At 41.1% G+C, this 25,158-nt stretch overlaps 1 protein-coding gene across 1 annotated transcript; it reads left to right on the top strand.

Annotated features, from left to right (window-relative positions):
• The first annotated feature begins 984 nt into the window (after positions 1-984).
• On the top strand, positions 985-22,751 carry GALNT8 (polypeptide N-acetylgalactosaminyltransferase 8). Its single transcript, XM_030040565.1, is given in 14 exon segments — positions 985-1,187; positions 4,360-4,645; positions 7,299-7,465; positions 8,557-8,598; positions 8,601-8,739; positions 10,697-10,876; positions 13,464-13,504; positions 13,507-13,577; positions 14,087-14,140; positions 14,142-14,273; positions 15,794-15,931; positions 16,769-16,864; positions 18,034-18,201; positions 19,962-22,751. Coding segments are annotated over 14 exon segments (1,887 nt in total). The 5' UTR covers positions 985-991; the 3' UTR covers positions 20,139-22,751.
• The last annotated feature ends 2,407 nt before the right edge of the window (positions 22,752-25,158 follow it).

Here is a 25,158-nt window from a genome sequence, read left to right on the forward strand (position 1 = left end):
CCTGGGCAAAGTACAGGGTTGTGTTCCAGAAGAGTGTTCAACAAAGCAGTAACTTGGCATAGTGACAGAACTGAGTGAAAATGAAAACAAAAGGTGTTTGCCTGTTTCCAACTTTGTTGGCATGATCCTTACCTGTTTCTCATATGTACGCTGCTATGCTTTATAGCCTTCAATTGGTTTTGGATAGGAAAGAGAGATTTAACTGTCAGTTTGTGATAAACTCCAGGTCACCAGTTCTGTTGCCAAGACTTGATTTGACTCTGGTCGCTCCAGTTGCTGGCACCACAGGCAAGTGGTCCCTCGGACCTATGATCTCCAGCTGCTGGCACTTAGACCTTCAAGCACGCAAATGCACATGGAAAAGAGAGTCCCTCACCCAGGAATATGCTTAGAAATGGAGTTTAATAAGAAGACAGGACAGATCAGGAGCAGGGCATGGCCAGACAAGCATACTGGCCAGCCACTCATTCTTCCATGTTTGTTCTTCCCCAAACCACCTTGTTCCCTTCTTTTTCCTGCCTTTAGTTCCTTTCCTAAGCATCCCATAATAAGTCTTGTACAATCCCCAAATGCTCTCCTAGTATCACATAATATTATATGTCCCGTACCCCTAGGTAGTAACCCACCGCTAATTGGGCAGCATCTGGACTTCAGGGAACACCTACTGTCAGGGTGACCGAGCACTGGCACAGGTTGCCCAGGGAGGTTGTGACGTCTCCATCCTTGGAGATATTCAAACGCCACCTGGACATGGGCCTGGGCAACCAGCTGTAGGTGGCCCTGCTTGGACATGGGGGGGCTGGACAAGATGACCTCCAGAGGTGCCTGCCAACCTCAGCCTGTCTGTGGTTCTGTGCAGGTGGGCTTGCCAGATGAATAGTCGCACTGCCTAGGAGCATTTACAATACCCAGGTCTTGCGACTCGGTGCAGACCCAGAACCACAGGCAAACTCCAACCAGCAGCAGAACACTGAGTTTCTTTAAGCTTACAATGGCTCCCTGGAAGAGACCACGTAAAGTTGCAATGTTAATCATGAACGCAGGTTTTGTGTGTTGTCTTGCACACTTACTGCAAGAGCAAAGAAAGGGAAGACTTGCTTCCTTGGAAGTTAATTGTCGATTTCTGAACCAAGAAGATAACATCCTTCAGAGACTGGGCCATTTGGACTGGAACACTCATAACCTCTGTAAGTAAAATGCCATACTGCTTAACTTTTTGAGGATTAGGTATTTAGATTTCCTGAAGGATAGAATAATAGATAAGAGTGATAATGTTTGTTTGGGTTTCCCTGGAAACTTTTGTTTGATTTTCTTTATTTTTTTTTTCTTGTAATCTTGAAAAGCATTTGATAGCTTCTCTACTTACACACAAAACAACGAAGTCTTTCACAGTCATCATGGTGGGTTTTTTGCATATTAGACAGCTCCTGACCCTGAACTCTTTTAGAAGTGTTAAGCAATTTTAAGGTGATTTGTACCAGCATGCTAATCTCAGGCAGCTATTTTTGCTGTCATTATTTTGTGTGCCATAAAAAACTATTTTTGAGAGAATCTGGAAATGCCCCATTTCCTCAACCTCTACCATGTGGGTGAGCAACAAGTGGAACTGTGACTCGCTCTGCCCTTTTCCTTTGTGTACCTTGAGCACAGACACAACGGAGTTGCTGTGGGGAAAAGACGTTGATGAACTCTGCATTACTTGCTCAATTAGACTGTGTTCCCAAGTAGCATTAGCTCAAGTCTGCTGGCAGGACTGTTTCTCCCTCATCCCATGACAGTGGAAGACCAACAGCATCCCAGCAGATGTGCTTGTATATGAGCAATATTAATTTAGAAAGGGCCTTTTCTTTTTCACAGTGGGGTTACTGAATTTTGACCTTGTTTTCAGGTATCTGTTGTAGGTTGGACTGTTGGGAAGTAGGCACAATAGAGCCATCTGAATAAGGGCTGAAGAATCCACCTCTCTATTTCTTTTGGACCCCTTGATTTCCCACTTTTTTCAGGTCGTTTGAATCTTATTACCTCATGGCAGTGGTAGGAGGGCTAAAGCAGCCAGAACCCTGCTGGCTGGCATTGGTTTGACTGTCAATGGTGTCCACATCTCCTCATATAGAGCTAGATGCATCCTATGTAGAACAGAAGAAGAAATTTAGGATGTGTCGATCATCCAAGCCTGAAACTAGCTGTTTGAAATGCCACTTGGGACACCCTTGAACTTGGTGAGAAATCTTTGCTGTACAGTTGGTCAGGTTTAATATCCCCTGTCCCAGGCACCAATATCCCATAATGTCACTGTTATTGCTGACAGTGTCTTCACTGGCACCTGTTCGCATGGACATCAATAGTGGGGCATATTTTTGTAGGTTATTTTAGAGCCATTTGAAAGAAAGCTGAAGTCTTCACTTCAATACTTGCTTACAGAATCACCTAATAGTTGAGGTTGGAAGCACCTCTGGAGATGGTCTTTTCTGCTAATTCCCCTGCATGAAGCATGATCAGCTAGAGCAGGTTGTCCAGGGCATTGTCCAGTTGGAGTTTGAATATCTCCAGGGATGGAGACTTAACAACCTACCTGGTTTACCTGTTTCAGTTTTTCGTCACTCCAGCAGTATAAAAATAATAATAATAATAAAAAATAAAATCTTATGTTTAGATGGAATTCTCTGTATTTCAGTTTGTGCCCACTGCCACTTGCCCTTTCAGTGGACACCAGGACGAAACTCTTTCTCCGTCTTTGTTAGTCCGTCTCATAAGATATTTATATGCATCAGTAAGTCCCCCTCATCCCCAAGCCTTCTCGGGCTCTCAGCTTCTCCTTGTGTAACAGTCCCATAATCACCTTAGTGGCTCTTTGTAGGATTTGCTCCAGCATGTCCATGTCTCTCTCGTACTGAGGAGCCCAGAACTGGACCCAGCACTCCAGGTGTGGCCTCCCCAGTGCTGAGTAGAGGGGAAGGATCACCTCCCTCGACCTGCTGGCAATACTTTGTGTAATGCAGCCCGGCATACTCTTGGTCACCTTTGCCACAAGGACACACTGTTGGCTCGTGTTCAACTTGGTGTCCGCCAGGACTCCCAGGTTCTTTTCTGCTTTTCAGCTGGTGCTGGTCCATGGGGTTGTTCCTCCTCAGGTGCAGGACTTTGCACCCACCCATGCTGAACTTCATGAGGTTCCTGTTGGCCTATTTCTCCAGCCTCTTCAGGTCCCTCTGAACGGCAGCAGGACTCTCTGGTGTATCAGCCACTGCTCACAGTTTGGTATCATACACAGACACAATGAGGGTGTACTCTGCCCCATTTTCAAGCTCATTAATGACCATATTAAAACAGTATTGGAACCAGTATTGACCCCTGGGGTACACCAGTAGTGACTGGGCTCCATCTGGATTTTGTGCCACTGATCGCAACCTTCTGATCGTGGCAGTTCAGTCACCCATGATATCCACTTATCTAGTGCATACGTCCTCGTCTTGTGCATGAGGATGTTGTGAGAGGCAGTGTCAGAAGCCTTACTTGAGTTTAAACAACATCCACTCTTCTCCCCTCATTCACCAAGACACTAATTTAATTGTAGAAAGCTTTAACTCGCACAGGTTTTCTGTGCCTTTTTTATATGGCACAGTCCAGTATTGTAAATGTAACAAGACCTTGAAAGATTAGGATTCACCCTGTTCAAAGATTTCTGATAGAACAGAAGTCAAAACTGACAATAAGCTTTTCAAAAGACACTGCAAAGGACTTGTTTATTGTATTTACCTTCAAGAACAATATGTCCTAAACAACCTCACACAGGCTAGCTGGGACTTTTCTTTATGGCACAATATTGTGAACCTAACAAAACCTTGAGAGATTGGGGGTTCACCCTGTTCAAATGTTTCTGAGCAGATGTCAGAAGATTCCAGTAAGCTTATTAAAGGAGATGGCAAAGGGCACGTTTACTGTATTTACTTTCAAGATAAATATGGTATCAGCAACCTGACTTACGTGGGAATCCCATTACAGATCATTAATACATTAATGTAACTCAAGCGTAACATTATGGAAATGATTTGGGCCCAATTTAACAATTTGTGTGTTGCCTCTACTCCCAGATTTCTCCACTGATGCCGGTGCAGTGTCCCTTGCTCTGCGCTTGTGCAATTGAGAGCAGAATCTGATGAAGGACGTTGTGAAATGTGATGTTTAAAAACTGTTCTCGTGTGGGAGGGAGGGTCTGATGCTACTGTCATATGAATATCAATTTAGCTGTAATTTCACAGATCTCTTGACCTGCAGTGTTATAAGGAGAATTTGGCTCAGTTACGATGATGGAGAGTGTTCTCAATTGCTGTTATAATCATTCCTCATATTTTCAATCAGCAAAATCAGTGGAAGCATTCCGTGAAAATATAAAACAAATAGCACATGATCTGAAGCTTCAAGATAACTCCAAGACTGAAGTACGCAAAGCTGATAATGCAAAGGAGGAAAAGATTGTACACCATTTGCTGTACCCAGACTCAGTTTTGTTCAAACGCTGGGGTGCAGATTTAAGGGAAGAGGAGCAAACTGTTGCACAGAATCTGTTCTTAAGTTATGGGTATAATGTTCATCTCGGGGATCATCTACCTCTGGATCGACCTATCAAAGACACCAGATCTCCCAGGTACAGTATAAGCCCTCTCTACAATTACAAGGAGCCATGAAATTAAAGGGAAAGGGATCCACATTGCTTTGGACTAAGTTAAAATAATCCACTAACAGATCTCAATTTGTCCTCTGTTTGTTTAGGGTTTGTTTTTCTATCATTTTCTTCCAAATCTTGCTTAGACTTGTAGTACTCCAAAGACTGTGAAAAGAAGTCACAGTGTAGAGAAGACACTAGGAAAAAGAATATAATGTTAACATTATAATTGATATAGGACTTCTAACTGTCAGTAAAAAGGGGAAAAACAGACCATAGTATTCAGAAGATATGAGACCTTCTGGTCTCTTTAAATTCTATTTAAGCCCCAAATGCAGGACATCTGAAGCATGGTTTCTCTTGTCTCTTACGTTGTCTTATGTAAGCCTCTTACAAGCTGAGATATCCAAAGTGGTGTTTTTTAACACCACACCACCCCCCAAGAAGCAAAACCCTACATTATAAAATTCTGTCCTTTTTAACACAATGCTTGTTTTTCTTAGCTATGTTGTAGAGCGTAAGTGGGGAATACCTATACTGTGTACTAAAAGATTATTAGAAATTAAACAGGAGAGGTAGCTGGAAATAGTTATTGGCCAGTGAGTGCCATGAAGGGTGAGGGAAGATTCAGCACTTGAGCTGAATCCCTGGCACTCTTACCTTTAGTACTGCAAGTACAGCCATACTGGACCGGTGACTGGGAGTTTCCTTATAGCCTTGTTTTCTCTCTCTGTTTCCCTCTCAAGTTATCAAAGAGTCTGAAGATTAATTACATGGAAAATATAGTGGGCTAAACATCTAAAGCATTAAGATGTAGGTAAGCAGTCCACTTCGTAAGAGGAAGCTTAGGGATTTTTCCAGGGATTCATTGGTTCTTGAAGCCAATAGATAATATTTTTTAAGCAGACCAGTGATACTATGGGAGCTGGCATAAGTAAACATTAAAAACCTTATTGGGAACAAGTATCTGTTAAAAAAGCAAGCACATTTTTTTCTGTACAGTATGATAAGGTATACAATTTATTGCAAAAAATAATGGTAAGCTTTACAGGAACTGTCTGGTGTAAATGTGGAAGAATGTCACGCATACACTGCAAGCCTACACCTATGGTTTGCTTGTACTAAATCTGATGGAACGTTTCAGAAAAGGATATGGGGGGCAGAGAGGGTTGCAAACTGCGCGTGATTTAACAATGTCGCACTTGGGAAAAGGGGAGTTGTCTTACTGGCAGCCCTCTGGAAGATGTAAAAAGCAGGTTATGCAACTGGATCTTCATTGTACCGCTTGGATGGAGCTGGTTCCATCCAGGACAGACAGTAATAAGTTGCCCTTGACTGTGGGTGTCCGTGGGGCAGTGTTGCAGAGGAGGAGAAGGTCAAGGGAGACGGGTCTTGTGCAGCGGTGAGCTGGCCACAGATCCTCCTGAGGCAGCCCTGGGCTGAACGATCCCCACTCTGCTGGCGGGTCGTTTTGGAGGAACCGTGGGATGAGTCTGCGTGGTCCCAAAGAATGGGTGCGGTGGTGCCTGGCGCTCTTCGGCTTGGCATCATGAAGAAATACAAATACATCATAACGATGTATTTGCCAAGACCGCCTTTTGCAGATACTCGCTCAGGCTCTTGTGCTAATGGGTAATAAAGCTAATGGAGAAATTCCAACAAAAATGCATTCCATTTGTGCACAGTTGCCACTGTAGAGGTCTACCTGGAGCATGAGCTTGTCTCAGAGAGCTGCATTGTGTAGCTATACAACTCATGCAGTCTGAGTATCGCTTTCATGAGCGTGCTTCTAAGGCGAGGGAGTGATCAGCCTGAGAATCCAACTACGCCCTGTTGTCTGCTCTAGAGAGAGTTAGTGATTAGCACTCTGAAGAAGTTCCAGTCCTCACTGTCTGCCTGGTGGCCAGGATGTTAATTAGCAGAGCTGACAAATATCCCAAATATATACTTAAAAAAAAATAAAAATAAATAAAATCTTTTGACAGTAAGCAGGAAGTCCAGAGGTGTTCAAATAGCACAAAACAAGTTTGTTTCAGTACTGGGAACAATTTATTCTGGGGTAGCATGGGGTTGCACAAGGCCTGGTTTACTCTGCAAGAAGGATTTTTGAAGGCCTTTCAAGAATTTCTAAAGAGATCCCTTGTTCAAGGGAATCCTTCTCTCATGTCAGTTTATAAGTATGGCTAGGCCTACCTTGTTCTTCAGTGCGCATACAAAGGGATTATTATCTAATTTGCTTTTGTCTGCTGTCAAGTTTGGCCATTGTCATCTCCTTCTGTAAATGCAAAAAGCCAAATTTCACTCACATGTCCACTGTCTCGTAAGCTAATCATCAGTGGCTGAGTTAACTGTATTCTTTAGCTTCAATATTTTATAACCATTTTGGATTAAGAAACAGTATTTGCTTTTATTATTTTAACAGAAATTTTAACTTTACCCCAATGATTTATATACATATCTAACACAACTCAAATGAATAATGAAACTTGGATTTGGGAATTCCTTTTTTTCCCACTCTTATGCTGATTTTTCACTATATGTTTTAAGCCTGTCATCTTAATTCTGCCTTCTTGCGGCTGCCTTGCTCTCTGACTTTCTTTAGAAACTGTGCTAAAGTTGTTGGTCTTTATTACAGCTGTAAAACGAAAACATATCCGAAAGACCTTCCAACATTCAGTATTGTACTTCTATTTATGAATGAAGCATTGTCAATCATCTTATGTGCAATTACTAGTATAATTAACTGAACACCTTCTCATTTATTGAAAGAAATCATCCTGTTAGATGATTGCAGTTCAAATGGTAAGTGACCCAGTGAAGGCAGGAGTCTTGCTAATTTATGCCACTATTGTGTTAAATGAATGTTGGTGGCCTTTTGGGTACACACAGAGTAGACCGCTCGTTAAATTAAAAAGTAAATTGAGTACAGGAAAAAACCCCCAAAACCTTAATAGCCTGAAAACAGGCAGCTAATAAGGAACAGGATGATGCTCTGCAAGTATTTGGAAAGGTTAAACGTTGAAGTGGGAGAGTATTTATCAACACTGGCTCATCAGGCACAGTACCAAAGTAAGAGTATGCTAAGAAAACTATCTCTGTAGGTATCTGAAATAACTCCTTGAAGAGTGCTGTCTTGGGTTGTTGAAAATGCTGCTAGGGGAAGCAGTGGGTGCATTGTTGCTCTTAAAATTGAGCTGAACAAAGCATTGTAAAATCATCTGTAAGAAACAGTCATGCCCCTAATCTTCAGGGTGTTCTTTTCTTTTTTTTTTTTTTTTCCTTGCCTGATGAGATGTGTTTGATTTCTCATTTTTCTAAGGCATTGTAGCTGCTAGAATAACATGTCAGTTTGGGTGGAGCAAGAGTTTAAGTGAATTTCCAAAACGATGCTAAGGGGTCCCAACTTTCTATTCCTTTCCTGAGGCTATTTTTTTCTTTGGTGTTGGCATGCCTACAGCTCTTATAGGAGCATTTCATGTTTTCAGGGCTTGTTTATTTTCTCTTTTCCTTTCCATATCGTGGGAGATACACACAGAAATTACTGCACTAAAACAGCTAATTGGTTGCTCTTATGGCACATGTCTAAAGTTTCTACATACTGATGTTTGTGTACAATTTAGAAGCCAGACAATAGCACTATATGTAAATGAAATTTAGGTACTTAACTGAAGTCCCGGAATGGAAGCTGGTTTTAAAAATAAGCCTCTTGAATTCATGAGTACCTGAATAATTCTACCTGATCTATTGCAAAGAACAAATCAGGTTTTGGTCTGGAACTGGGAGAAGCTAGAAAGCCATTACCTACATAATCTTTTCCATTTCTTAATATTGATTAACTTTTTTTTTTTTTTTTTAAAAAAACCCAAACATTAAAACATGGGGGCTGGTTTTAGATTATCTGAAAGGACCTTTGGAAACACATATCACAAATTACAATGAAAGCATCCTGGACTGCTGAAGATCATCAGACATTAGAAAAGACAAGACCTAACACAAGCCCGGATTTCTGGCTGGGAGGCATCAACTGCAGATGTTATGGCAATTTTGGATGCCCATATTGAAGTGAACATGGCATGGTAAGACTATGAAGACTGGGGGATTTCTGAAGTGGGGAGAGGGAGATGGACAAGGACTATAACTGTGTAGCTGGCACAGTCATCCCATATATGGTTCTCTTTTCTGGCCTGCCACATGTTAATTAACAGCCACCAAGTCATTTATTTCTGAGAAGAAAAGGGATACAATTGTTTGAAATAAATAACAAAGCAGACAAGTAATGGAGTAAGCTGTTTAGTGAAGAGGAAGAGAGAAATGCTTACCTTCTCTGTGTATTTACTACATTTCTAGGAAAAAAAGACTTCATGCAGTGAAATAACATAAGAATGAGGCAGGTTATTTAGTTCCACTGCCAGCAGTTTTGGCCCTTTATAAGGCCAAATTATTAGAGAGCCTTAATACCCAATGACTGTGAATTGGTTTGATACTTATTCCAGCTTTGGCTGAGGTTTATTTGCTGTTGCCCACTAGTTTAATAGTGCATCGTAGTTCTATAGCACTCTTTTTGCAAAGAGAGACAAAACAAGTGGGTGATAATAGATATTTACATTCTGTTAGCTAGTGATGTCTATGGTACTGTTTTATGTGAAATCTCTTTACATCTCTCGCCTCTGGGTTGTTGAATTCACTGGCTGACTATTGTCCATGTTGTCTCACTTTCTGGGAGAAAGGCTCTTCTCTCAGCCCTTGTTGGGCCAAAATGGCTCTGTGTGGTCCAGATCTCTTTTTCTCTCTCAATAACATACCAGCTGACACTCCCTAGCTGTTACAGTCTTAAAGGTAATGCTGAAGTCCTTCAGTCATGGCTTTCAGGAATTCCTTGGATAGGTTGGGCTGCCAAGAGTATGTAGGGAGAGATAAAGTCAGTTCTTTTAGGCCTAGCAACAATTGGGGTCCAGCAAAAAAACTCCTTCTGTCAGAGTCCAGTACTGTCTGACCAAGTTCTTTTAGATATTCCACATGAGGAGGGTTTAGTGTTTTAATATTAATTTTACTTATTTGAAGATACATGGGATTTTGATTTAGAAAAGTGACACAGCAATATACGGAAATCACAACACAAGCACAATATAGAAATTGCAATATACAGTTGAATCACAACACAAATGGGACTCGCATTACTGCTCTCTATATGCTCACTGTCAAGATGCTGGACATCGCTAGTTGCTGGGAAGGAACGCATGGGTTGAAGCCAACTCAAGCGCATTGCTCTCTTCAAAGTTCATTTTTCTGGGTGTTCAGTTTTTATACTCTATGTTGAGCTGAGCCACATATACACTTCCCCCATGTTGGTCTGGCTGGTTCAGGAAGATAATACTTTCTATTGATTATTTTCAGAAAGATATGTACATGACCAGTTGACCCACTCAACTGATAATGACATTTATCTGCAACAAAGGCCTCTCTCTGGTCCCCTTGGTGTTGGGATAAGTTCAGCTTCCTTTACAATAGCTGTGGTCACTCCCTACATTCTTCTCTGAGCTTTATGAGCACATCATCCTTGCCTGTCTTCTCTGAGCCTTCTGTCATAAGGGTTCATTGATCAGTCACACCCTTTCCCTCATACAGCAGCTGTGCCATCAACGCACAGGGGAAAGACGGTGAATGATCAACCTCAGGGCTTACAGAACCCCTCAGGGTCTCTCCTTCCTTTCCTTTTCCCTTCTTGCAGATAGTGAAGACTCTGGAGCCTGTAGGAAGAAGACCCAGGTAGCAATAAACCCAGCAAGTTAAGCATGGAACTTACAGTTAGTTTGACTAATGACAGTCAAAATACAGAAGCAGCCTAATGGAAGGGACAATTGAGCCATGGCATGAGCAATTTGGGTTACTAGCACTCCAAGACTGGCATATAACTTTTTCTAGAGGCTGAAGTCAATGACTTAGTTAACCCAGTTTTAGAAACAGGTGGTGAAGTTTAGTACTGTTCACTAGATTTCAACTTTTTCAAGCTGAATAGACTGTTAATTTTGGTAGAGCTGCACCTATTCTGTCTCGACTAAAAGAAGATCCGGTATTTGACAATATTAATTTTCATGACACTGAGCTTCTTCAGTATTCAGTGGCTGCAGATGGATTTGACTGGGCACTCTGGTGCCTTTATGAACGTTTACCAGCTGAGTGGTATGCTCTGAAAGATGAAACAGCTCCAGTCTGGTAAGTATGAATAGCATTTGAGAGTGAGATGAGGTATATGATGTCCAGTGCAGAGCTAGCAGCAGGGAGAAGATGTTTTATAGGTGGTGGGATAGACGTGCTACGAAGCACATTATGTCTAGATAGTTGGTTTGGAAGTGTGGGTTCTTTAGCAGCCCTGAAAATGTCAGTACACCGGTTGCAGGGCTGTATTACAGAATCTGCCCTGTGCTGATCCTGCTGTCAAATTCTCAGGCAATTCTCGAGTTATTGATTTTTCTGTCTTATGTTCCTTAGTTAGGAGTGTGTTAGCAATATTTATTGATTGTACAAGGGCCACTGAACTGTGGCCCTTCTCCATGCTTGCCCAACAGTATGGAGCGAATCTCACAACTTTGCTGGACAATTGCGTGTCTGAGCTGTGAGGACTCACACAGATTCAAGTTGTGCAGTTCTTTCTTTGGAGATGTTAGAGTGACATGTGATTACAGTGATCTTGGGCAGCCTTTTTCAACCCTTATCACTTGCGTATCACACAAAAGCAAGAAAAAGACATGAACACAACACATGCAGCTGTTATACCTGAAGTGACCCCTTACTGCTAGGCTTAGGATCCAATATGTTTGCTTCTGTTCCCAATACCTTCCTTAACTGCTGTCGTGGTTTAACCCCAGCCAGCAACTAAGCACCACGCAGCCGCTCACTCACTCCCCCCCCACCCAGTGGGATGGGGGAGAAAATTGGGGAAAAAAGAAGCAAAACCCACGGGTTGAGATAAGAACAGTTTAATAGAACAGAAAAGAAGAAACTAATAATGATAATGATAACACTAATAAAATGACAACAGCAATAATGAAAGGATTGGAATGTACAAATGATGCGCAATGCAATTGCTCACCACCCGCCGACCAGCACCCAGCTAGTCCCTGAGCGGTGATTCCCTGCCCCCCCTTCCCAGTTCCTATACTTGATGGGACGTCCCATGGTATGGAATACCCTGTTGTCCAGTTTGGGTCAGGTGCCCTGGCTGTGTCCTGTGCCAACTTCTTGTGCCCCTCCAGCTTTCTCGCTGGCTGGGCATGAGAAGCTGAAAAATCCTTGACATTAGTCTAAACACTACTGAGCAACAACTGAAAACTTCAGTGTTATCAACATTCTTCACATACTGAACTCAAAACATAGCACCCTACCAGCTACTAGGAAGACAGTTAACTCTATCCCAGCTGAAACTAGGACAACTGCTCAAATTAGTATATGTATTCAACAGAAGATGGTTGCTGGTACTATGATACCATGCCAGAGCAGATACCCACACGGCAACCCATGGAGGACCCCACGGTGGAGCAGATATCCACACTGCAGCCCATGGAGAACCCCACACCAGCGCAGGGGGATATGCCTTGCTCAGGGCAGGGGGAGGGGGTAGAAGAGTCAGGAGTGAAGTTGAACTTGGAAAGAAGGGGGGATGGAGGGAAGGTGGTTTAGTTTTGGTTTTGTCTCTCTCACTATCCTTCTTTATTTTTAATTGACAATGAATTAAATTAGTATTCCCCAAGTTGAGTTTATTTTGCTGTTGATGGTAACTGGTAAACGATGCCCCTATCCTTATCTCAACCAATGAGGTTTTTCATCTTCTTGTCTTCCCCAATCTTGCTGAGAAGGCGGAATGAGAGAGTGGCTTTGTGGGCACCTGGTGGCAGCCAGCCAAGGTTAACCCACCATACTTATTTATATAAAGGGCTTTAAAATTTACTGTGTAGATCCTGAGGAGGAAAGGCACCATGAAAATATTTGAAAATAATGTACTGTGTGTGTGTCAGCTAAGATGGCAGATTTCTTCATTTGTATACTACTACACCTGGTAGCCAAGCATTGGAGATAAGGCTGCACAGATACCTAGATAAAGAACTATGGCTGAAATTGGCAGCTGTATGTGTTAAAAACATTATGTAGTGAGCATTAATTTTTCGGGCAAGAGAATGGAATGAAAGCAAGACAAATGTAGGTTAAAAAGTGTTTCATGGAGGGGTGTCTGCAGTTCTTAGACCAGAGAAAATAGAAGTGGGTTTGGTCATAGACAGTGGGGATATCAAAAGCGTACCAAATCCCCTTTCAGTCCCCTTTCCTCCACCTCTAGGATGGATTCATCTATGGTGGAATTGGTCCTGCCAGACAATTGTCTCATCTCTCTTTCAAAACCTCAATTGACGGTGATTCCACAATCCCCCTTGGCAATGGGCTTTAGTGTTTAAGTTTCCTTAATGTTAGGTAAAATTTCGTTATATCCAATCTAATTCTTCCTTGCTACAGTTTGATCTGATTTCTTTCTCCTTTTTTTAAATATGTGAAAATTGTTGTTACATCTCCTCTCAAAATAGATCTAATTCTTTAAAAAATACTAGATCATGGATTTTAGACTGTTGATCAAGTTTATTTGCTGTCTTCTGGATTCTTTAATGTTGATCCACATGTTGTTCTGAATCAAATCTGTTACCGTCTCTTGGACACAACTGGAATCCTTCTGGAAGTTCAAGTTGTGATTGATGGCTAATTGACTTTATTTCCATCTTTGTTGCTTCTTTCTAATTTTACTTGTTTGCTTCTTGAGGAAGCTGTCTATAATGGGGATTCTTGCTGCAGATAGGAAATTTCTGGTGAGATTGGTGTACTGGACGGTGGAATGCTCATATATGGAGGAGAAAATGTGGAACTTGGCCTAAGGGTAAGTCTATTTTTTTTCGTCTTTTTCTGAAAGACAGCAAAAATTAGTATGTGATTTTTTTGAAAGCACTCCTGCTGCTGGTTATTGTCCAAAGCAGGGTTAATATTTCAGAACAATTCTGTTTTATTTTGGGTACCAAAGGGAAGTGATAGATTTCCAAAAGTGTTTAAGGCTCATCAGCAGGCTTTTGTTGTTACTTCTTAAGGATTTTGACTCCTGACACAAAAACCTAGTTCAGTGAGGAAACACTGAATTGAGAGAGAAAGAGGTCTGCATACCCTAGAAATAATGTGTTCTTCAACCACGACAGGGCTACACACAGTAGAAATGAAAGGTATTGAAAAATTCCTTTCAGTCACTCAAGCCAGGAAATACAGCTTCGAATGTTGAGGGCATGCCAGTTCATCCAGTAAAGGAGTGGGGGGAGCAGGAATGGGAGTGCTTAACAAAAAGTGCAAGAATTTGAATAAATAGGCAACTTTACCTTAAATTCTCTCTTCTTGACCTAGGCCTGGCAGTGTGAAGGTAAAGTGGAAACTCTGCCCTGTTCAAGAATCTCTTATTTTAGAAAGAGCTCACAAGCCTTACTTGCTGGACTCGAGCATTGCGGCGAAACGCAACCCCTTGCGGGTAGCCGAAGTGCGGATGGATGACTACAAGTACATCCTCTACTTTGCATGGAATCTTCCAATTGAGGTGGCAGTCTCTCTCTGTGTTTGAAATCGGAATCCAAAGTCTAAAAGTGGTCAAATAAGAGTATGTGGTCGCACAAAAAGAGGCATAGTGTGGTTGTAAGAGTCGCTGTGAAAAAAAAAAAAAAAATTAATATTGATATGTTAATAATTATTGATATGGATGGCATCCGAGAGCCATGATCGTAGACATGTTCCTCTTAGGCTCAGACCAAGAGCTGATGCCTAGCTTAAAGAATATAAAATTAAATTGTTTAACATGTATTTTAACCTTTTTAGGGAAAGTGGGGAATATTTTACCTGGAATATTCATCATTTTGCATGAAAGAGCATGTCTTTAGTGATCTGGGTGTCCCTGAATATCTTTTAAATAAGCAAAATTGAACTTTAAATAGAGCATTCAATTACTCTTCGCATACACAATGACTTTTATTAAGTGAGCTCTCCTCTCTTCAGCCCAAAGTTCTGCTTTTGTTTTCTTGGAAGAAAAAGGGGAAAGACTTATAGCATCCTTGGAAGGTTGAAAAATGGTAATACCAGGAAATGAAGAACTTTCCTTTAATAATAATAATCTAAGTCTCTTAAATTACAAGGTTTTTTCTCCTTTTAATTAACTTCAGTACTTCTGAATAGGGTTTTAACTTTTCTCCTGAACAAACTGTTGAAGATACTGGAAGTGTCAAGACCAGGTCTTCTGAGTATTGATAACTTTAGTTGATTAAAAAAAAAAACTGTATGAATTTTCCCAGTCTGCACTTCAGTGGATTTATGAATCTTTAATAAAGGAAGAATAGCCTCCCACCTCCTTGTGTTTTCTTGAACAGATATTAAAGAAAAAAATTAAAATATATAGTGATATAGCATAAATTAAAAATTCAGAGCAATCCACTTCCCCATTAATTAACTTTTACTGTAAATATTTGGAATTTTTCATCTGAAAATACTGGTCGTCAAAAACTGGTTTAAGTCTACTTGAAATTCCTAACCAACTTATTCAGGCCACAGACTGCATTTTAGAGAACTGCTTAAAGACAGGGTGTAAGCTCCTGTTGGACTGATCTCTGTCAAACTTTCCTGCTGGAACTGTTCCACTTTGTATAAGAAGTTACATAGTCTTGAAAACAATAGTTTGGATCTTGATTGTTCCCATATGAGATGAGCGTCACAGTCAGATTTTATTGACCAAACAAAGGTTGTTAACAAGCTCTGTCTTATTTTTCACTTCGAGCTAGATTTTTTTTTTTCAGTATGAAATAGGAAAACTACTTCCTAGCCATATCTAACTTTGATTTTCTTTATATTTATGAAGTCATAACATGTCAGTTTTTCAGTTATTTATTGGCACTTCTAGGCAAAACATATTCTGAAATTCTGAAGCTTAAAAAATGTACAGGGTTTTTTTTAAAATGACTTTTAAATATATTTTTTATGTTATGAATAGACAATATGGAGAAATAAATCTGTATTTTCCCTAGTTTCTCAGGCTGCCTTAATGTTCTGAAATTAAATATGGTGTTCTTGCAGAATCCTGGAATAGACTTTGGAAATGTTTCTTCCAGAAAAGAGCTAAAGAAAAAACTGAACTGTAAAGGCTTTGGCTGGTACATAAAAAATATTTACCCTAATTTAATATTTCTTCCCAACATTGTTGGCTATGGAGCAGTAAGTATCGAGTCTATTTATCTGAAAATATGGAACAACTCATTAGCTCTACTGTTATGAAGAATTGTTGTGAACACTGTTTTTCTGATTACAATATATTTTCCTAGAAACTTTAAAAAGACTTTTACAGGTCTTTCTAGACACTAAAGTTTTCTGAAGTCTTTTTCATATCAGTTGTCAGTCTAGAATTTCTAAGCTGCATTTATTGTGTATGTACTGATGGGAGCACAGGAGTAGTTTGGGAAAGTGCTTAACATGCATTTTGTTACTGCATGCAAAACTCATCTACTGACCAACAAGAATGGATCAATATCTTCTTGTAAGGGCCTGAATTCTTCAGTGGACTAGTATGGATTTTTTTTCTGCAGAGATTAGCAGAATAATTTGGAAAGCATGCAGACATGACTCAAGATAGCATGTAGTGCATTGAAAGTCAGGCCCTTATTTGCAAAAGAGAATGAATCATCCAGGCTGCAGTGGGTTCTTTATATTGGTAGGCATTTTGTAGACCCAAGCTTGCATACCTTGCTGAGCTGGGCAGCGGTACTCACCTGTTTGGAGCTGCCTGGTGACTTCTGACATGGTGCTACGTGGCACGATGTCAATGAGTCTTTGGAGGACCTTAGACTTGCTTTTGATTTTGGCTGTGATGAATTATTTCTACAAAGGTAATCTGAGATTTATTTTCTAAACCCACACTGGATCTTCCACTTTGGGATTCAATGCAGAGCTCTGAATATAGTAGCCTTGCTCTCAGGACAGTTTCTAAAATTAGCTCTGAGGAGTTGAAAACAAGATTGCCGTTCCTCACGGTAAATTTCCTGTTTTATTCTGCAGATGAAAAACACATTGAAAGAAGACATCTGTATTGATCAAGGCCCTCTCCCTGGAAACACGCCAATTATTTATCCCAATCATGCACGCTCGCCACAGGTAAGGCAAGCAACTGGTCAGATCTTCTCATATGAGCTGTTGCTAACTGTTCCTTTCAAGCCTCCACAGGGCCATGAAATAGGCACTTCAAAGCTATTATCTCTATGCTATTGTGTCCTGGTTTCAGCTGGAATGAAATTAATTTTCTTCTTAGTAGCTGGTATAGTGCTGTGTTTTGGATTTAGGATGAGAATCATGTTGATAACGTGCTGATGTTTCAGTTGTTGGTAAGCAGCGTTTATACTAAGTCAAGGACTTTTCAGCTTCTCATACTGCCCTGCCAGCGAAAGCTGGGGGTGCACAAGAACTGGGAGCGGACACAGCCAGGAAAGCTGAGCCGAAAGAGCCAAAGTGGTATTCCATACCATATTACATCATGCCCAGTATATAAACTGGGGGGGAGTTGGCTGGGGGGCACCATGGCTCAGGGATTTGCTGGGCATCGGTCAGCAGGTGGTGAGCAATTGTATTGTGCGTCACTTGTTTTGTATATTCCTTTATTATTATTGTTATTATTTCCCTTCCTTTTCTTTCCTATTAAACTGTCTTTATCTCAATCCACGAGGTTTTGGGCAGGGGGCTGTTGGTTTTTTTCCGCCGATTCTCTCCCCCATCCCACTGAGTGGAGGGGTGGGAATGAGTGAGCAGCTGGTTGGTGCTTAATTGCCGGCTGGGGTTAAACCGCAACATACTGAAGGGGAATATTAACCTTTATTTCATTAAATTCTGCTCCCCAGTGCAACTGGCAGCAGAGCAGGTTGCCGTGGAGATCTAAGTGCATTAAAAGAAGGCTTTTGGTTTAGCCTTGTGAAAAAATTGTGAGACCTCATGTTGATACTGATTGATCTTGTTGATTAACAGAAGTTGAGTGGGATGAATGGGAGAGAGGTGGAGCTCTTCCTCACACCTCACTGCCTGTCCTCTCAGTAGGAGGGAAGCTAAGGGTTACCATTCAGTTGTAAGTATCTTGCTTTTTTTTTCATTGGAAAGCAGAAAAACATTGTATAGAGGGTCAAATTCATCCTGCTTTAATTACTAGAGATCGGTGAATGCTGGTGCTGTACAGCTGATACCTCTCAGTATCAGGTTTGGAACTGTCTGCTATCATCTGCTGATGAGATTTCCCTGGTATCTTAATTCACTGACAGTAGTGTCACCTTCCCTTTCAGCACGTCTTTTATCACAGCGCTGGAGAAATGTATGTAGGAGGTTTATGTGCCCGTTGGAATACAGCTGATAGATACCTAACAGACCCTGGGAGTGGGGACCTGCCAGTTTTAGAGCAATGTGAGACAGCTGCGAATAAAGGCCTGAACTTGCACTGGGATTTTAAGCAGGTAAGTGGATTTCTATATCCCCACATTTCAATAAGCTTCCCCGTTGTAATGAACCCTTAGAGGCTTCCCTTGCAAAGCAGTTTGCTTCTGAATAACGTTGCCTCAATTTCAAGACTTGCAGGTGCCACTGCGAGAGCTATGGTGAAGGTGACTGAGTCGTCAGGGGTGTGTGATGTTAAAAACAAGGGGATGGTCACACAACTGAAGCTGTGTTACCAGAATTTAACCAGTTCTTACTTGTTATCTGAACCATAGCCACTTATTTGTCCAACTTTCTGTCTGTCTGTCTAGGTGGAATCAGGTGGTTTAAGCCTTTTACTGTAAGTCTTTTAATTTTTAGCTGGGCTGACTAAAAACACTTGCTCAGTTACCACAGTTCAGCTAAGGGGCAGGGAATGTGCAAGCCCAGGTGCCTCTGTCGCTTTTGATGGTCTGACTATGCATTGTGAACTCTCTCCACTGTCCACTGTTTGTCTTCCCAGCCTTCCCATGGGACCTGTTGGTCTTAGGGAAAAAGCAGGCTGACGCCTCGTCCTGCTCGCTCTCTGGTACCATCTTCTTTAACAGCGTCTGAGCCTGGAAATCCTTGTTGGAGATCAGGCTAGGCTCATCCTTTCAGAGCTCAGGTTACGGCTGGTGGTCAGAGCCTTCACGCCATCTTCACTTATCTCCATCTCGGCAGGATTTAGGCCAGCCGATGCCGACATGCTTAAGATCCCAAGTGATACCTTCGTATTCTGTATTCAGTGCCTCTGAACACAGAACATGATAATACTAGCTTAGTCAGGTAGTCTAAGACAGGTACTGCCATGCTGCTGCGGCAGGATAAACGGGCAGCAGCGATAATGATGGAGGGAGAGGTGGGAAAGGAAGCCATGCACCTTCTCCCCTCTCAGGCAGTTCAAACCTTATTAGCTTTATGTAATTAATAATTAATTATTTTTACATGTAACATATGGACCTGTTTACTGTATCCCTCAGTGCAAAACTAAGCAGGAGACAAATCTTGTGAGAGAGTGGTAGAGAACAGAGGAGTTGAATTGATGAAAGACTAAGGTTTCAGTGATGTGCACCAAATAATATAGACCTACGTGGTCTCCAGACATTCCGCTGACATGGGCTTTCTTTCATCTTAAGTCTGGTCTGTAACCACAAAACTTAGAAAAAGGTGCAGGTATGTTTCTGGAAGGTTTAGACCCACCTTAAAAGTAAACCTTTGGTTTCTTGTGTGCATCAAGCATTATCATAGTGAAACAACTGGCTGCCTGAAGGAGCCAGGTAAGATCCTGTTTGCTCTGGAGCCCAACCCCTTAGGAAAATCCTCATTTCTGGCATGATGAGTTGACTTAATCACACCCCACACCATTCACAATAGTTGGTACTGAAATATTGACTTAGAGATAAGAAATGAATATTCTTACCTGTTATTAGCTCTCTTCTTTCAAAACAGGATATAGTATTAAAATTTACTAAAATGAATTTTTAAACTGTAAAAACCCCAAATCTGCAAACCCCCCACCCCACCCCAAACTCCAAAAAGCAGACACAAAATAAACCGCTAAATATATTTTAATATGCCTCGTAGAGTTCCATAAGCTGTCATGTGTCATTAGGCTGAGGAAAATGCAACATTTTTCTTTCAGGTCTGTGGCCTACCAGTGTTTCTCAGACACATTTGTAAAGGCCAAGAGAATTGCTTCCTGACTGAGCACTAAATTTATGAACCCTCAGCTTCTTTCATATTTTCTTTCCTTTTGTAGGCATCAGCCATAATCAACAGAACTAAAAGATGCCTCGAAATCACAGCAAACAATTCGGTTTCATAGAGACTTGTAATGCAGACCTGCACAGGACGAAAGTGGAATATCCAACACACAGTTAAGGACTGGGGAAAGACAAAAGACCTTGAACAGAAGACACAGCACTCAAAGCATTGACTAGAGGAGCTTTTTCCTTGAAAATTGCTCTGAAAGCAATGATTTAAAGAGTTTGTTTACACAGGATTTTACAGTGTAGTAGCTATTGCAGGAGCTATGAGCTACTTGTGCAAAGGTGCAAGTTCATCTCCTCGCATTCTTGGGGCATCACCCCCCTGAGTTTCCTCAATTAGGAGAGGGATTGTCTTTGCTCTCTTCTATTATCACCGGAGAGAAGCAGTTATGTCTACGAGTGTTTCAACCCACCTGAGTTCCTTATGTTGTCCTTTGGAAGTGCCTGTCTCTGCTCATTAATGAAAGACTGGTTCAAGGTCTCTAACTTTCTAACTTTGGCATTTCAGTTAGATATGAAAATTCAGAAGAGATGGAAGTGAGTCTGACTTCCTCTTGTACATGGAGTTTCTCTCAGGCTGAATTGGACCATTTTTCTTGTCTTGTGTCATGTAGATAATGCAAAACTTCTTGTCAAGATGTGTTTGTGCTGGTGGGTGAAATGAAGTACATCATTGTTCTTCTGTCCCTATAATTTGCCTGGACATGATTCAGTTTCTCAGTAAAGTTTATTAGATTCAGCAGTATGCCGCACTAAGGCTGTATTATGTTTACCTATGTGAAGTTGGTTTGTGCCAACCAGCTGGCAGCATGGATAAAATCCACTCAAGCCTTTGGAAACAAGGGGATTCAACTCAATAGTTTCCACAAACCAATATAAGGCCAATGCAGTAGTGTATGTCTGTCAAAGAAACTAAGTAAAATACAGCATGAGTTGCTACTGGGAGGCAACTTCCAGGTAGACAGGATACAAGTTCTTGTAGAAATAGGTTTAGGTGGAACTGGCTGTCCTACTTCTTGGAGTAACTGCTTCTAGGACCTATGCTTATTTGTTAAAGGGAACTGCTGTAAAATAAATTCATTGAAACTATATGGAGTTTCAGCCAGAAGTTATTTTGTTATCAAAAGGGTGCTAAGCATTTTATCTGAATAGAAAGTGTATTCAGGGTACGTTTGAATCTTTGTTTGAATATAATCCAATATGATTTGTTTTTTCGTTTCTATTCTCTGTAAACTTGATGTGAACAACCCAGCCCTGATATTTAGGATTGGAATTGGACAAGCTCTTCTTAAAAGATGGTCTTTCGTCCTTAGTGTCTGTATTTTTCTGTTCTTGAAAACAATTCTTAAAAATGTCATGTTTTAACCAGATTGGATTTAAATTTCTAAAATCAGCTTTTATTCCCATGTCCTGGATCAAAGCCAAAAACACCGAAGAAAGAGGAATACATGCTCTGGTTGTTTTCTGCATCTTCAGCAGTGTGTCTTACCAAAGTCAAAGGACTGGCATTTTGGCAAGCACAATGAAGACATTGGGAATTTTGCCAGTACAACTGAAATGAAAATCTGGCCTACTGGTGACAAAGAATAAAAAGTATTTACGTAATCATTTTTCCATCTTCATATGCCACTTCAATAGAATGTAATGGACATTTGAACAATTTTATTTTGAACTTAGGTGTTGGAAAACATCAAAATGTTCCAGAACGTCTAGATTTTCTGGTTCTAAACGTATGACCTCTAGTTATACACAGGGGTCAACACTGAAACAAAATGTTTCAAATATTTTGATTTATTTCAAGTATGAGTTTTTTTAATTTCCTGAAACCCCTCAAAAGTGACTTTTTGGTTAATTTTGTAATAAGGAAAGAGAGTAGCCATAAGAGAAGAACTCAGTTTTCAGACTAGCGCTTTCTGGTGATGCTTGATGAGACATAAATAACAACTCAATGTTTATGGTGCTACAGTAGTAATACATTGCTCTCACTAGTAATACTCTTGAACTTGGAAATTCACTGCCTGATGAAGCAACTGATGTGTGATTCCTCAGCAAGCCAGCAGCAGAGGTAGGACTCTACTTGCGTGGTGTATCACAAGAAGGCAGCTATGATTGTGGCACAGCATAAAGTTGGATCTCTTCTGAAAACCAGTCATTAGCCAAACTTTCAGAAATGCAGAAAATCAGCTCAGCTCCTGCAAAGTAATGTGAGCATACTGCAGTACCATACGCTGAAGACGGATAGTAAATAATAAGATAATAGGCAGGAGTTTTAATGGGTGTGTGCCTGCAAAGGAATGGGACAGCTTAATTCAGAGCAAATATAAACAAAAGGACCGAGGTACATACTACTGTGCAGGTAAGATCTTGTGGCCTCTGCAGAACAGTAAAGCTTTCCTTCTTGGTTTTGTGCTCAAGCAAGCTTGGCTTTACTGCCTGTGCAACAGGAATCCACCTTGGGAGGAAGAATTAGAAGAGGGAAAAAAGGTTTTTTATTTTCTTTAGTGTCTAGTAGAATGGGGAGAAGAGTCAGTCTAGAGACAGGAGCTATTTAAGGGACTATTAATTGTCAGTCTCTTTAAGGGGAAACTAAATCAGAGGACAGAATCATTTAATCTGTCACAGGGAGATTTGTTTAGTTCTGACCAAACCATGTGTGGTGGAACTGTGATAATCAATAATAAGATAATAAAAACCCCCACTGCTTTCATTCACATTTTTTTGCCTGACTTTTCCAAAGTCAGGAGGTAAATTTAGACTTAACTCCTTTTCCTCCCTCTCTGTGAAACTAGCCCTTTTGAAGCGTTAAGCATATGGGTTAACAGTGGGGTATAGTACTCTGCTTGCATTGAGAGCAATCCCATCAGGATCAGTGGGCAACCTTTAACCAAATGATTATTTAAATTTTATCTGTCTTGTGTCAAAAGCAAGAGTAGCTTATTAAGCAGAGGAAAGTTTGGCAGAAAAATTACAATTTTCAGAAAGTTAGATCATTTACTAGTGGTTTCATCTGTTTGGCACTATGCCTGTTCCTGTCACAGCACAATTTTCCATTTCCCTACAAGACACAAGTAGTTCACTTTATTCTCTGGTTTGATTTGATATTCCTGGGCTTTATTTACCCTATTTAAGCTGCTATATACCTGTTTTCCAGCACACATCTTCCAGCACAGTGTGGTTTTAATTTTTTTTTCTGCTACAGAACCTATGAATACATGGTTTTTTGAAACCTTCTGCAGGCTTGGGAGTCTTTTTCCCTTCTGCTGAGAGATCCAGGTGAGGTGAGGACATGCGCCAGTTCGACAATTAATTACCAGCACCGAGAGGACTAAAGGGTAGAGCTGCTCAGAGCCAGCCACCCAGAAACCCTCAGTAAACCATGCGAGCCTGAAGACTGCCGATGAGATAGAGGGTCCATCAATCACACAGGGTAGATCAGGGTCATGTCCTGTCCCTTTTGCCTCGAAAGTATGGCACTGGGGCTTTGCATAAAGCTTTGTGTTTGAAACCATGCACGGCACTTCAGCATTCAGCTCAACTCCTTGTAGCAAATGAGATCTCAGCAATGGTTTTGTACTTCCCCAACATTGGTAAATTCTGTCTACAGAGATGTGGTAGTTATCAGTCGTGTTTGTATTCTCAGATTAGATTTCAAGCTGGGTTTTTTTCTGATTTTCGCGAGACTCGCTGTTACTTCAGAGCATGTTTTTCCAGCTTTTCACCGTGAATTTACTTGCAGTCCCTAGTCCTCCCAAACTCCCCTCCCAGGCAAGGCAAAAAGGTACCCTACAGTGTGTGTGTGTTTGCCTGCAAAATTCCCCAGAAATGTTCTGTCTGTTGCTGAGTGCCCAAAGCAACAATGATGATGGCAGCAGCTTTGAAGCAAACCCACACTTATTTGAGCCCTACTGTGGTGGCTGCACAGAGCTCCGAGTTCAGTATCATGATAGCTGTTTGCTTTTAACGCCATGTGTATTTCTGTTACAGTGGTTCAAGGGAGATTTGTAAATGTACCTCAGTTTTGTGTGGATTGTTTAACAGAGATTCTTACTGTAAATGTTATTTATGTGAGTGTCAGTATTCAAATCTAGGAACTGCATGGTGTAAAGGCACACATCCCAAAACTACTACTTTTTTGGGGAAGAGGAGTTTGGTAAAGGGGAAATACTTGTCTTACACAGACAACTTTGAAAAGGTATTGTCAATTCACCATATTTCAAGAAAAAGAGATGTAACGTTAGAGCTCTACACTGACAGCCACATCCAAAAAAGACTGAGACAAATATGTACAAGCCTATGATGCAAGAAAACTCCGCACGATAGCTGTCACACTGCAGGGTTGCCCAACTTCGCTTCTGTATCTCCTTTAGACTTTGAATTTCTGTGCGTCTGCCGTCTTTGTTGTTGGATGCGTGCAGGTGCCATCAGCCTGGATGAACTGAGCCTGGCTTATTCTTCACCCCCACTGGAAATGGTCTCTTATGTGTTCAGCTCAGTCTGCATCGAGTGCCATGTTTCTGGGACTGCCATGCTTCTGGCATGCAAGTCAGCTGATTTAAGTAATAGCATACGGTGCTGCAATCTGCTGTATAATTACACACTTAATTAGATTCATAGTTTGTTACCTATGTCACACTGTGACAGGGCTTGTTGCTCTTTAGGAGGGAAAAAAATTCTTCTGGTTATAACTTAGAAAAGTGTCATGAGGGTTGATTTTCTCCCTGAAGGTGTGAGTTCCTTTTAGAAGAACCTGCAGAACAGATTAAAGCTCAAGTAATCACTGCTTATTAAACACCTGTAGTTAACACCCCCCAATTAAACGTATGTCTTTGGGGTTGCAAGGAAAAAGCCCTGAGAACAAGGTGATGATGGCACACGCACTTAGTGCTGTGGGATAAGCAGCGAGAGGAAATTTCAGTGTGTGAGTTCTAGGGTAGCTGCCTGGTTGTGAGATCTTGCACTACACCATGAGATAGCTTGTATCTCAAGGGACCAATTGCCTCCTACTTCACATGGGGCAAATATGCTGTTACTTGCTGTTCTAGGGTATACCTCACTTCAAAGTATCGTCCTTATGTACCTTGAATGTGCCTTAAAACTGTGTGTGCGATGGGTACTGCTTGTGTAAGTGAACATGTAATAACCTTAATTTAACGTTGTTCTTCTAAAACACCAGTATGGTTTGGAATG

Source organism: Aquila chrysaetos, chromosome 17 (genome assembly GCF_900496995.4).
Source record: "Aquila chrysaetos chrysaetos chromosome 17, bAquChr1.4, whole genome shotgun sequence".
In the NCBI taxonomy this organism is placed as follows: domain Eukaryota; kingdom Metazoa; phylum Chordata; class Aves; order Accipitriformes; family Accipitridae; genus Aquila; species Aquila chrysaetos.